Source organism: Leucopleurus acutus (genome assembly GCF_964270905.1).
Source record: "Leucopleurus acutus genome assembly, chromosome: 2".
Lineage (NCBI taxonomy): Eukaryota > Metazoa > Chordata > Mammalia > Artiodactyla > Delphinidae > Leucopleurus > Leucopleurus acutus.
In genome coordinates this window covers 184581116-184594595 of record NC_139143.1, presented here as the reverse complement: position 1 = coordinate 184594595, position 13480 = coordinate 184581116, and the positions used below count along the sequence as shown (strand labels likewise).

At 55.7% G+C, this 13480-nt stretch overlaps 1 protein-coding gene across 1 annotated transcript; it reads left to right on the top strand.

Moving 5' to 3' along the window:
* Positions 1-1789: 1789 nt before the first annotated feature.
* Positions 1790-12378, top strand: DRAXIN (dorsal inhibitory axon guidance protein; the record flags this gene model as incomplete). The annotated part of the gene is made up of 6 exons (XM_082833461.1): positions 1790-2259; positions 4656-4846; positions 6174-6285; positions 6691-6780; positions 8552-8641; positions 12266-12378. The coding sequence occupies exons 1-6, from the start codon at positions 1809-1811 to the stop codon at positions 12376-12378; spliced, it is 1047 nt and encodes a 348-aa protein (XP_082689587.1). The 5' UTR covers positions 1790-1808.
* Between the last annotated feature and the right edge of the window lie 1102 nt (positions 12379-13480).

The window sequence follows — 13480 nt, the reverse complement described above, 5'->3', positions numbered from 1 at the left end:
GTGTTCTGTGGGTTTCTCCCAGGTTATCGATGTGATGTCCCCGCAGGACCGAAGGGCGGGGCTGGGTCAGGGTAGCATCCAACACAGACTCAGCCTTTCTCAGCCACAGGGAGAGGAGGTGGAGTCTGTTAAATGCAGCCTGGCATCTGCCTGAGGCCTGGAAATAGGGTTTGAGGGGTCCCCGGGGGCAGAACAGTGCTTGACTGACAGGCCTGTCGAAGGGCCCCTCCTCCTCCCACCTGGCTGCCTCAGGAGTGCAGGCCTTGCCTGAGCACCGGCCCCCGGGCCCTCATTATGGAAAGGCTGGGGCTGAAGCTGGTGGGGCAGAGCCTAGGGCAGTAGAGGCCCGCACCTCCCGGGGGACCACTACACGCCAGTTGGGGGATGATAGAACAGCAGGATAACAGGAGGCTGGTGACCAGGCGAGCTGGGGAGGAGCCGCTTCCCTCCCCCAGACCCCTCACTCTTCCCAGGGTGGGTCAGCCTGTCCTCCCCAGCCACTTCAAGGGCCCCTCACTCAGCGTTGGCTAACGGTGAACCTGGGGTGGGATGGCCAGTGCGGGGGCTGCAGGACCTGAGGGGGCTGGAGGGAGAGAACCAGCAGTCATCCCCAGGCCACCAGCCTTTCCTCAGCCCTGGGCAATTACAAGGCCACAAATCACAAGGAGACGGTTGTGTAAGCACCTTTGTGAACCTAATGGAATATGCAGGGGGCCCAGGGAGGCCATGAAAATTCCATCAGCCTGGCTAACCTGGTGCCTGGCTCAGCCGGATGCAGTGAGGTTGGTGTAGGGGGGAGGGCTATGGGGGAGGGGCCCCAGGGGGTGGGACACTCCCATTGTCCCCCAGCCACGAGTCTCCTGAGCCTTAGCTCCAAGTGCTTCTGGAGCATCTGGGGGTTCCGACTCTTCCTCTGGCGCAGAGGGGGGAGCAGTGAGGTCCCCTGAGGAGACACCACTTCTGGTGCAGAAAGATGGGCTGTCCCCAGTGTAGGTCAGAGGTAGCTCACCCCACCCTGCAGGGTCAGAGTCCAGCCTCCAAAGCTCCCCAGCCCCAGCAGGGACAGCGCCTGCCATGTCAGAACCTGCCTGGAAGTTGGAGGAAAAGAAAAGGCAAGGCCTGGGCTGTCCTGGGACAGCACGTGGGAGCTCAGAGTACGGGCCTAGCAGTTGCATAAATGCCACGTACTCCGTGTGACAGCCTCTCTGAGCCTTTATTTCCACTTCAGAAAATAATAGGTGTTACTTCAGAGACTCGGTGAAAGGACCAAGGGATAGAAATTCACACCAAGCGCTGAACACGATTCTTGCTTACAGCACGTGCTCACATGCTATTATTCCATCTGTTTGAATGTAGGCTTTGAGGCAAGTCTCTGGGACTATCGGCCTATTTCTGAGCTTGGAGGGACTCAGCTCATTCCGGGGAACTTAGCCAAAGGCAGAGGTTTGTACAGAAAGAGGAATCTAGACTAATCTGGAACCTGGGCGCTTCTTCAACTATTGAAACCAGGGCTTCTCAGCTTCAGCGCTGGGGTCTCTCTGGGCCAGCGATTCCCTGTCACGGGGGAGTCCTGAGCATTGTAGGGTGTTTAGCAGTAAAGTCAGTGGTGCTGCCTACCTTTGACCACCAAAAATGTCTCCAGATGTTGCCAAATGTCACCTGGAGGGGTGAGGGGGCCAAGTCCCCCTCCATCCCTGTTGAGGAACACTAGGCTATAATAGTGGGGGTGAGAGGACTGGGGAGCTGGGCCGTGCAGGAGGAGGAGGGCTGCCCCCTTAAAGTCCTGCTTTTCTTGCAGGGAAACGCCCATGGCTGGGCCCACCACCCACGTTGCCCCCATGCTGTTCCTCGCCCTCCTCCTGCTACTGGAGCTGAGCCTGGCAGTCTCCCTGGGACCCAGAAGCTCTGCTCGGAACCTCCCGGAGAATCACATCGACCTCCCGGGCCCAGCACTGTGGACGCCCCAGACCAGCCACCACCGCCAGCAGGGCCTGGGCAAGAAGGAGCGTGACCCAGGCACACCTGGCCGGGCCCAGGATGGGGCTGTGGTTGCCACCACCAGGCAGGCCTCCAGGCTGCCAGGGGCAGGGGGGCTGCTGCCTGGGCAGAGTCCTGCAGGCCTGCTGCAGGACAAGGATCTGCTCCTGGGGCTGACACTGCCCTACCCCGAGAAGCAGAGCCGGTCTCCAGGGTCAGAGAGGGTGAAGAAACGAGGCAGGGAGCACAAGAGACGTAAGGAGAGGTTGAAACTGCACAGAGGTAGCTGGAGGTCTTCGAGGGGGTGGGGCCCTGCAGCGAAAGGGGGAGGGGGAGTGGGGGAGAGGGATCAGATCCAAAGGGCCAAGGGGACTTCAGGGACAGGACAGGGAGGTGGGGAAGGGGGGGAAAGTGGGGGGCGGCGGTGTCAATGGTGTGAGGTCCCTGGGAGGACATCCAGCGTCCCCAAAGGGGGCAGGTAGTGGACCCCCAGAGGAAGGGAGGGGTCTCACTGAAGTCAGAGGGATCTGGTAAGACGTGGACGCTGGGAAAGGCCTGGGCGTGGAGCATGGGAGGAAGAGAAGGACATGTGGCCATAGGAGCTCAGTCTTATCAGTAGATCGTCCTCCTAAATCAGGAAGTTCTACCTCGTATCTGACCTAAATCCATCCTACTGTAAGTCCTGAATAGAGATGGGACAGTTCGGTGCCCTCCAAGCACATCACTTAATCAACTCCGAGGCACAGAGCAGAGGCCGAGAGCTTAGACTCTGAAGCCAAATCTGCCCCAGGTCTGATTCTGGCTCCACTACTTACTGGCAAGTCATCTTTCTGTGCCTCAGTTTCTGCAAAGTGAGTGTCATGGCCCCTTCTGCCCTCAGGGTAGATTCAGAGCCGGCTTGCTATCTGAAGCACCCAGAATGGTGTCTGGCACGTGGCAGGGGCAATGGGCAGTGGTTGTTACTAGTTAATTCTCAGTTTTCTCTCAGTGCTGAGTCATGTCCTCCGACCTGGACACGACTGACCAAGGAGAGCGGTCACGTCCTTATTTCTCCTACCTCTGCTCTGTTTGTTTGATGGGGTTTCTTCCTCGTCTTTCTGACCTTCCTTTAAGTTCCCTCCACGTTCCCAAATCCCCTGTGAGCCGAACCACCCACTGGGCCCAGCCTCCCCAGAACAAACGTGTCCCAGCAGCCCCACCCAGCAGGCTCCTCCCCAGTCTCCCCTGGCCAGAGCCCAGGCAGGCAACCTCGGCTTCCAAGTCTTTACATGTGACATGACTGCCTCTAGGGGCAGACCGAGTGCCACAGGCATGGAAGGGGGCGGGGGCTTTGCAGGAGGTGGGGGGTGGAACCTCAGCCCCACCTTCTCCTGCAAACAGCTGGGACTTGCTTCCCTTCCAGGCCCGCTGAGACCCCCCAGGTGGACAGAACACAGGGGAGTTTGCCCAGCTTAGACTCTCAGCCTCCCGCCCCTGGGGATCACGTGTCAGGTGGGGTGGGGGCAGTGGCAGCCTTGACAGCAAGCAAGTAGGCATACACGGGGCGTGGACTCAGCCCAGCCCAGCTCCAGCCCCAGCTCCCGTGGACCAGCCGGGCGCTCCCACGAGAGTGGGTGAGTGGAGGTCTGGAGTCCAGGCCCAGGCCTGCTGACCAGCTGTAAGGTCTCAGCCTGATGGGGCCTCAGTTTCCTTCTGTAAAATGAATAGAGCAGGTTCAGTGGTCCCCGAGTCCCCTTCCTACTCTCTGGGGTTCATCTCTGGATGGTGGGGAGGCCCCAACTGACCCAACCAACCTTAAAGTCAGATCTTGCCTGAGAAAAAGAGGCAAGGATGAGCATGGGGCCTCTAGCTTTTCTCGAAGCCCCCTGGTTCCCGACCACCCCCCAACCCTGCACCCTCTCCCCCCTCACACTCATCCGACCCCATCCTGCCCACATATCTTGGAAGGCAGCATCAGTGGTTAAAAGTATTGGTTTTGCAACAAATGGACCTGGGTTCGAATTCAGACTTTGATACTCACTAGCTGTGTGCTCTCAGGCAAGTTGCCTAACTTCTCTGTGCTTCAGTTTCCTTCCCTGTAGATGAGGCTGAAAGAGTACCTCCCTGCCAGAGCTCCTGCAAAGGTTAGGTGAAATAGTGCTTGTAAAGCAGGACCCAGCGTACAACATGGTCCCAGCACACACAGCATGTACTCAATAAACGGTCATTATCACCACGTAGGGAACTCTCACCTCCCAGCCTTCTCAGAGGCCTCTGCCTCCCTGCAATGCCTCTCAGCCTCATCACGTTGCTCCCCTCCTCAAACTTACTCTCCTCCAGGAAGCCTTCCATGGTTAATCCTACTAAGTTCCATTCATTGCACTTACACTGCTGGCTGCACCCAACTAACCCAGACTTGAACTTGCTGGAATATTGCTTTAGAGCAAGAATCCTGGGCCATCTCCCCAGCAACACTGCAAATTCATCCAAGACTTTCCCCCCTCGTCCTGCCCCCAGACTCCTGCTTCCACCCCCGCAGGAGGGTGGGCAGCAGCGATGTCGGCTGAGCCAATAGCTTGTCATATGGTTCCTGCCGCCCCCCCTGTTCGCAGCAGGAAATGTGGGTCCAGCTGTGGGCCGATACGGGGTGGTGGGTGGCAAGCAGATACAGTTGCTGTGTTTCCTGCTCCTTGTCTCAGGCCGAGCCTTGGTCAGAGGTCCCAGCTCCCTGATGAAGAAGGTGGAGCTGTCAGAAGACCAGGCCCCAGATGCCGCGATGGAGGAATCCTCCACCAGCCTGGCCCCCACCATACTCTACCTCACCACCTTTAAGGCAGCACCTGCCACAGAAGAGTCCCTGATCCTGCCCGTCACATCCCTGTGGCCCCAGGTAAGGGGCCCGGGGCGGCCTCGGAGATGGAAGGGTCCTTGAGATGATGTCATGCAAACCCCTCTTAGTACATTTAGGGAGACTGAGGCACAGTGGCAGGAAGGAGCTGGTCCAGGCCGGCGGGGCTGGGTGGAATCCAGGTCTCCCGATGCCCGTCCAGCCCAGCTCAGGCCAGTGGGCCCACTGGCCAGGGAAGGCTGCCACTGTCCAGGCAGTGGTCCTGGGGGCTCACTCTAGGGAATGCCAAGGAAGCAAGTGTCGGCTCAGCACACTGGTCTCTGCCTCTGGAAGAGCAGGGCCTTTGGGGAAGAATTTTATACATGCTGAAAAGCACAGAGAATGATAATCTTTAAAACCATGTCCCCATGAGCCAGAATTAACAAGCCTTAGTTAACACTTTGACCCGTCTGCTTCAGACCTTTAAAAAGGATATATGGAAGGGACTTCCCTGGAGGTCCAGTGGTTAAGACTCCGCGCTTCCACTGCAGGGGGTGTGGGTTCGATCCCCGGTCGGGGAACTAAGGTCCCACATGCCGCGTGGCACAGACAAAGAAAACAAGAACAGAAACAAAAAGCTATACAGAGAGGGAGCAGGCCAGCAAACGTGGCAGATACACCAACCATTGGTGAGTCTAGAGGGAGGGTACTTATTGTTGCAATTAACGTGAGGTGCATCATTGCACCTCTTCTGGGGCTTTGAAATTTGTTTCAAAATAAAATCATTAAAAATGATCAAAAATAAATATATGTGTAGAAGAAATAAAACCTTTTTTTAGCAGTAGATCTTTCTTATTCTCTTTTTGGGTCTTACACTGCCCTGAGATTCTGATAAGACTATGGGCCATTTCCGACGAATTCGTGGTTACCCATGCTGTCGCAGGGCCCCTGAGGCCCATGTGTTGAGAACCCAGCCCTTGAAGGTGGGTTCACATCCTACTGTGGCCAGGGCTGTGAGTGGAACTGAGCCACGGCCGTGGCCTCAACAGTGCCACAGAGAGCTGATGACGTCTGCAGGGGAGAGAAGGGGCAGGGGAACGAGCAGCTGGGCTTCCTCCTGAGCGGACACAGCTGCCTCCCCCGCCTCCCCCAGAGGGCCTGCTGGATCACTTGCCCGATGACATCAGCTGCCTGTAGGCACCGTCCCACATTGGGGATGGCTGCTCTGGGCGGCCCTCTCGATGTCCCCGGGCTGGGATTGCAGGCTGTCCAGCACAGGGTGAGCTGGCCTCTGAGGAGCCCCTCCTTTGCTCTCTGGTCCTGGGGCCCCACATTTCTTCTTTCACCTGTTGGGCTCTTCAAGCTCCCTCCGCTCCACCCCCTTCTGCAGGCTCATCCCAGGCCCGACGGGGAGGTGATGCCCACACTGGACATGGCCTTGTTTGACTGGACCGATTATGAAGACTTAAAGCCTGAGGTCTGGCCGTCTACGAAGAAGAAAGGTATGTCTACCCACCCCGCCACCCCCTTGCTGGGCTCCCTCCCCTCTCCCACCATCCATTGGGGTAGGGGCCTCGGTGACCCCAGCCTGACCTACATATGTCCAAGGTGGGATAGGGGGCCTGGTGTCTATAATGGAACGGACAACTGAAATGGACTTGCTGCTCTCAAGTGCTCATCGCACGGCAAACGCTTTCCACATAGCTACTCACTTAACCTTAAAAAAAAGGTCTGTTCTGCTGTTGATCCCACTTTAGAGAAGAGAAAACTGAGGCAGAGAGAGGTATTGTGTCTTATCCAAGCCACACTGGGAGTGGCGGTGTGAGCGCTCTCACCCTGCTGTTCTGTGCTTAATCTCTCTGCCCTGCTGAGCTTCAGCCTGTGACCACAGATCCTGTTTTCCCCAGAGAAACACCGGGGCAAACTCTCCAGTGATGGGAATGAAACATCACCGGCTGAAGGGGAGCCCTGCGACCATCACCAGGACTGCCTGCCAGGTACCGAACCAGCATCGTGTTCAAGGCACTAGGCCAGGCGCTGGGGGAACCTGCATAGGGATGGGGGCGGGTGTTCCCAGACACATGAGCAGGACTCTTTAGGGATGGTAAATAATAACAACCACAGCTACCACTTTACTGAGAGTTGCTGTCATACTTTGTTCTATTTAATCCTCACAGCAACCCAGAGAAAGAGACCCTATCATTCCCCATTTTCAGGCAAGGAAAGTGAGGCTCAGAGAGGCTAAGTGTTTCAGCCGAGGTCACACAGCTAGGAAGTGGCTCAAACCTGAGTCTGCCTGGTTCTGAACCGCTGCCCCACGCTGCCTTAAATCATGATGACCCTTCTCTCGACTTCTCTCTCCTAACGTCTTTTTGGGCTTAATTCTGTCCTTGTCCCATCATGACACTGCTGGGCTTCTTGGGATACTTTGATGACATCCTGACCTGTCCAGCAGCTGAGCCCATTAAGACAGTCTGAAAACAGAGGCCTGGGGTTTTGTTTGTTTGTTTGTTTGTTTTGTGGTACGCGGGCCTCTCACTGTTGTGGCCTCTCCCATTGTGGAGCACAGGCTCCGGACGCACAGGCTCAGCGGCCATGGCTCACGGGCCCAGCTGCTCCGCGTCATGTGGGATCTTCCCGGACCCGCGCACAAACCCGTGTCCCCTGTATCGGCAGGCGGACTCTCAACCACTGTGCCACCAGGGAATCCCTAAGGCCTGGGGTTTTGATTGATGGTCTAAACTGCTGGCCCTTGATTGGGTCAGTCGGAACTTCTGAGAAGACGATAGCGAGGGGGAGTTAGAAGGGCAGGAGGTTTCTGGGGGTGGGGGGTAGGGTAAGGCCTGTGAACGATAAAAGTGGAACGAAGGAGGAATGGACAGGAGACTGTGATGCAGTCGCCTGCCAGCCCAGCGGGGAGCTCCAGAGCAAAGATTCCCTGTTAGAAGAGGCCCCTGCTGGGCAGGTAGCCGGGCCCTGGCACCCCCGCTGAGTCATTGACTGCCTGGGCCGTTCTGCTCCGGAACAGTGTGACATTGGCTCAGGAGGCTCCTGCAGGTGTTAACAGCTGGAGGCTGGCAGCTAACTGCTCTCCCGGCCGATGGATGGCAAGTGCCTTCCGGAGGGACATCTGAGTTGCACACCTCCACGATGCTCGTTAATTCAGTGACCAGAATATTCTACAAAACAGCAACCCAACAAGCCATTTGGCATCGGATAAGCCAGACCGCCAGCTCCCTGAAAGGCTGTTTTCTTTCCAAACCATTGTTTCCACCCTGAGCAGAAAGAAAAGGCTCAGGTTTGGGCCAACTGAGCAGTGGCTCTGAGAGTTGTTGGCTCCGTGGTGGGCGAGGCCGCGCCTAGGGCCTGCCTCTCGGGGGCTTCTGTTTCCCCATCTGTCCAAAGAGGACATTGGCTCCATGATCACTGAGGCCCCTCCCAGCTCCATGCTAACTTCACACCTGACAGCCCCCAGCCGTTCCACCCGTGGCGGGGGGGGGTGGGGATCCCACAGCGCCCTCACTCCTCCCATGATCAATCAATTGCCCATCTGGGGCGTCTGGGGTCTCTGCCGCCCGCCCCCAGGGGCCTCGGCCGTGACATTCGTCAGTGGTTCCAGCTGGGAGCCTTGCGCACCAGATGGTCCATCCTGCCCGGGATGGCCCCACCGTGGAGATGACGTATCTCCCGTCCAGTGGGAGCGTGTGCAGGGCACAGGGAGGGTCCGCTCGGCGTGGCTGACCGCGTGTGCTTTTGCTGTGTGGGCAGGGACCTGCTGCGACCTCCGGGAGCACCTCTGCACGCCCCACAACCGAGGCCTGAACAACAAATGCTTTGACGACTGCATGTGTGTGGAAGGTGAGCCCGACATCGGGGGCTCCCTCGGTGCGGAGACCTCGCAACCTCCCTTTCTCCTCCAAGCTGGGGTGGGCGGAGAAGGGGGTGGGAGAACCCCTGGGGGGCTGAAGACGCGAGCAGGGGCAGCTTCGCTCGGCGCCCACAATCTGTGAACTCATTTAGTCTCGATTCCTGGCATCGTTGGTCACATTTGCTTTTCTCACCTCTTGAAATACAAGCTGGCATGATCTCCCATGATCTGGAGGCGGGAGAGGGGAGGAGAGAGGAGCGTATCTTTTAAAATAAGATCAAACCTGAGAAGCCTGGTGCTTTCATACCGGAATTCTATCCCAGGGGAGACATTCCAAGCGTGATAACAAGAGGTGGGGGGTGGATTTCCCAGCACTGTCCCAGGGAAGGATGCACTTGCCCGGCTGGCTCCCTCTTTAACTCCTCGGAGCTCCCACGTGGAGCGGTATGTGCCCTCCTGCCCAGGTGGGCCCAGGTGTACCCAGCTCCGTGCTAAGCCCTTTACCCATTATCTCCTTAATCCTCCCAACCATCCCAGGAAGGGAGCTATTGTTCTCCCCATTTTACCCAAGAGCAAACTGAGGCACGGAAAGGTTAAGCCACTTGCCCAAACCTACATAGCTAGAAAAGTGGGAGAACATTTTAAATTTTGTATTCTGAAAATTTTCAAACATATATTAAAGTCGTCAGGATAGTATAATGAACTCCCATTTCCCGTCACCCAGCTTCAGTAATGCTCACTCATGGCCAATCTGTGCTGTCTCCCCTCCCATCTGCTTCCCCCGTTGCAATAGGATTTTTTAAATCTTCTTTTTGGCCACGCTGCGCAGCACGTGGGATCTTACCCCGACCAGGGATCAAACCTGCGCCCCCTGCAGTGGGAGCGCAGAGTCTTAACCACTGGACCGCCAGGGAAGTCCCTGCAATAGGATTTTGAAGCCACTCCTGGAAGTGTAGCTATTTCATCTGTGAATATTTCAGTATACACATCTAAGAGATAAGTGCTCTTTTAAAAACAAAATACCAAAAATGCCCAATAATTACTCAGTGTCATCCCACATCCAGGGCGCACATTTCCCGAGTGAAGGGATTTGGTCTCAGTCCCTCTGTTGACCATTCTGAGATACATGCCCAATTTTTTCTCACATTAGCCTCAAAAATTATCTGCTGTGAGAGCAATAAAGCTGCTTAGGTCCAATTATTCATTCATCCAGTCTGTCAAGAAATATTTATTGAGTGCCTACTGTGTGTTGGGTTCTGATAAGGACATGGGGGATTCAGCGGCAAAGAGAACCAGCAAGTTCTGCGCCCATGGATTCCATTCTAGTGAGATGAACGACAGTAAGCAAATAAGTAGACAAGATGTCTTTAGAAAGGAATAGGGGCTGTAAAGAAAATAATCCAGACTGGCCTGGTGAGCAGTCTGGGAGGTGTTTTAGAAAGGGTGGGCAGGAGTGGACTGCAGAACCAGCCACCTGAAGATGAGGGGTGGGGGGAGGGAGAGAAAGTCCCAGGCAAGCGGCAGAGCAAAGCCAAGGGCCTCGGGCAGGAATGAGGCTGGCATGTTTGAGGGCGCCTGGCACACAGTAGCCAACGGGGAAGGTGGCAGAAGGGGGAGTAGGAGAAGCTGGCGGGGAGGATCGTGCAGGACTTTGAGTTATAATGGGAAGGTGTCGGCAGGTTTTAAGCAGGGGAGTGACCTGGTCTGACTTACGAGTGTAACAGCTCACTCTGGCCGCAGTACTGTTGGGGGCAGGAGTGGAGACACAGAGGACCAGCTGGGAGGTGAGGGGATGGAGGCAGGCAGGGGTGGAGATGCCGGGGAGCTGCCTTCTGTTACCCGTGTGCCGGGCTGGCGGCCCATTTCGCAGAGGAGGAGACTGAGGTGCAGAATGGCCCGGAGGTCCAGGAAGCCCGGAATAGCGCCAGGGCCCCCAGATCCATCCTGCCCACGTGAGGGGGATGTGGCCCGACTGAGTTCACACACCCAGCTGGTGCCCAGCCCCTCTGCCCAGGAAGGCGTCCTTCCTTCCTCCCCAGGGCCTCAGGTAGGAGGGGGTAGCTTTTCAGGCATCCAGAAGATATGTGTGCAGCCAAAAGCCCATCTCTCGTTTCCCGTGGTCTCTCCCACCCCGGTCGGTCCCACCAAAATTCTTGCTTCCTCCGTGGAGACTCAGGCTCCAGAAAAAAAAAAATTGAGTAGAAATGACAGCTCATTAAAGATGGTCCAGGAAGAGGCTGTCAGGAACCCTCTGAGGACCAAGAGTCCTGAGGGCTTCTGAGAAATCCCAGAATGGTGAACTCAGGTTCCAGGGATGAAGTCCAGCAATCTAGGCCAGCCTGGATTCCGGAGGGTTCCAGAAGGGCTTCTGTGGCTACCGACCACTCCTGCTTATAATCCACTGGCCCCCTCCTAAGCGTATTTTGTGTGGCCACAGGTCTGAAAGCTGCGATCCAGGTGTCAATTCTAGACCCCAAAGCACAAACTTCACAGCAACTCCTTTATTCTCTTGACAGTGACGTAAGCAGATCTTAAGCAGGTGATGTCCTCCTCTCTCCCTGTGGTCACTCCTAAACTGAAATGTAGGGATTGCTCAGGCCACACTGAGCAGTCTGTTCCCCTAACCCTCCCACCCCCAAGCAGGAGGATGTGGCCTTCTGTGGCCTTAAATGAAAAACATGTCTACCCATGTATGTCAGGGGATGCCTGACATGTGGTTATGATAGAGCCACAGCCAGGAACCCCTCCCACTGGTGGGCCAGGAGGGCCACGACTACTTTAATTGGGGTGGTCAGGGAGGGTCCCTTTGAGACCTGAAGGCTGTGAGGGAGCCAGCTATGCCAAGAACTTCAGGAAGGCATTTCTGGCTGTGAGAACAGCAAGTGCAAAGGCCCTGGAGCCAAAAATGAATGGGTGTATGAGGAAAAGCAAGAAAACTGGGTGTGGCTGGAGTTAGAGAGTGAGGAGGGGAGTGGGAGGTGAAGAGAGCAGACAGGAGGCAGGTCCAGGTCCCAGAGGGTCTTATAAGCCAGGGTAGGAAGTTTGGATTCCTTTTGAGTACCATGGAGGGTCGTGGGAGGTTTTATAGGGGAGGGCAGAATCTGCATCCCTTTAACGAAAGGTTTTTAATGGACTATTTTTTAAGAGCAGTTTTAGGTTTACAGAAAGATTGTGCAAAAAATGCAGAGTTCTCATATGCCCCCCCCAAACACACAGTTTCCCCTATTATCCTACTTTAGTGTGGTGCACTTTTTACAACTGATGAACCAATAGTGATACATTATTCACTAAAGTCCATAATTTACATTAGGGGTTCACTCTTTGTGTTGCACATTCTATGGGTTTTGACAAATGTGCAGACATGTACCCACCATTATAGTATCACACAGAATAGTTTCGTGGCCCTAAATATCCCCTGTGCTCCATCTGTTCACTCTTGCCTTCTCCATCTGTGATTCGCTTTTTTAAGCCCATTCAGGCTGCTCTGCGGGGGATGGGTTGGTTGTAGGACAGAAAAAAGAAGGGGGTGGTGGTGAGAGGATGCAGGGGGTTCCAGAGGGCGCGGAGGGGTCTGGCTGGTCACATCCCTGACCCCCTTGCCTCTCTTCACCCAGGGCTGCGCTGCTACGTCAAATTCCACCGGAACCGCAGGGTCACCCGGAGAAAGGGGCGCTGCGTGGAGCCCGAAACGGCCGACGGCGACCAGGGATCTTTCATCAACGTCTAGCGGGCCGCGTGAGGCGCCTCCCTACCGGCCACGGGACTGAGCGCGGGAGGTTTGGAGAAGCCGGGCAGTTTGTTTATAACTCGCGGTGGCAGATCAAATGGGGAGGCAGATGACTGAGGCTGCAGGCTCAGCCCCAGGAGGGGAGCCCTGGGCGAACTGCCCCCGCTCAGGAGCCGAGCAGCAGCAGCACACCTGCAGCCACCACCCGGCCAATGGGAGACCCACACCGCCAGCGCATCCCGGTGTCCGCGTTCTCCGCGATGGCAATGTCGAGAGCGCCCTCTAGCCTCCGACCGCAGCACTGCAATTGTTTCAAGTTTAAAAAGGAAGAGGTTTTCGAGCTGGAAAATGGAAACTCCCTGGGAGACGAGTACGAAGCACCCCCTATGTACCAGGCACTGTGCTAAATGAAGGGCATACATTATCTCATTTGTCACATGGCCCTTTAAAGTAGGCATAATCACCATTTTACAGGGGAGGAAACTGAGACAAGGTTTTATGACTTGTCTGGGGTCCCACATCAATTCTCCTCAAACCTTCACCTGTGTAAGAATCCCCAGGGATCTGGTTAAAATGCAGATTCCAATTCAGTCGATTCTGCATTTCTAACAAGCTTCAGGGCATGCCAGTGCTGCTGGACCCAAGACCCCACTGAAAGCACCAGGTCCTGGAGAGTCAGGGTGAATCTGGCATCTGAACCTGGGTCCAACCAGCTCCAAGGCCCACGTCTTTGCTCCTCCACAACTAAGGACGCATTTCAGGTTCTCCACGGCTTTCGGTGAGAGAGACATGTTCTCTAGTTGTTCCTTTCACTGTGGTGAAGGCTGGAATAACCGACTCTTCTCTTCTTTCCCTGGACAAAGGTATATCATTTAAAAAACAAGAGAAAATGTGCATTAAACACCTGCTTGCCTATAAGGCATGATTTGGGCAGATTGACCCCTGCCCTCTGGGAGCTGGTATTCTGAGACATGAAGTGTTTGGGGTAAACAGTAAAGCTGTCTCTTATTTCTATGGCCCCGCTCACCCCGTCCTGGGACATGCACTTTGGAGTTGCCTGAAAGCTGCCACCCCAGGGGGGTTCTTTGGCTTTTGTAGTTCA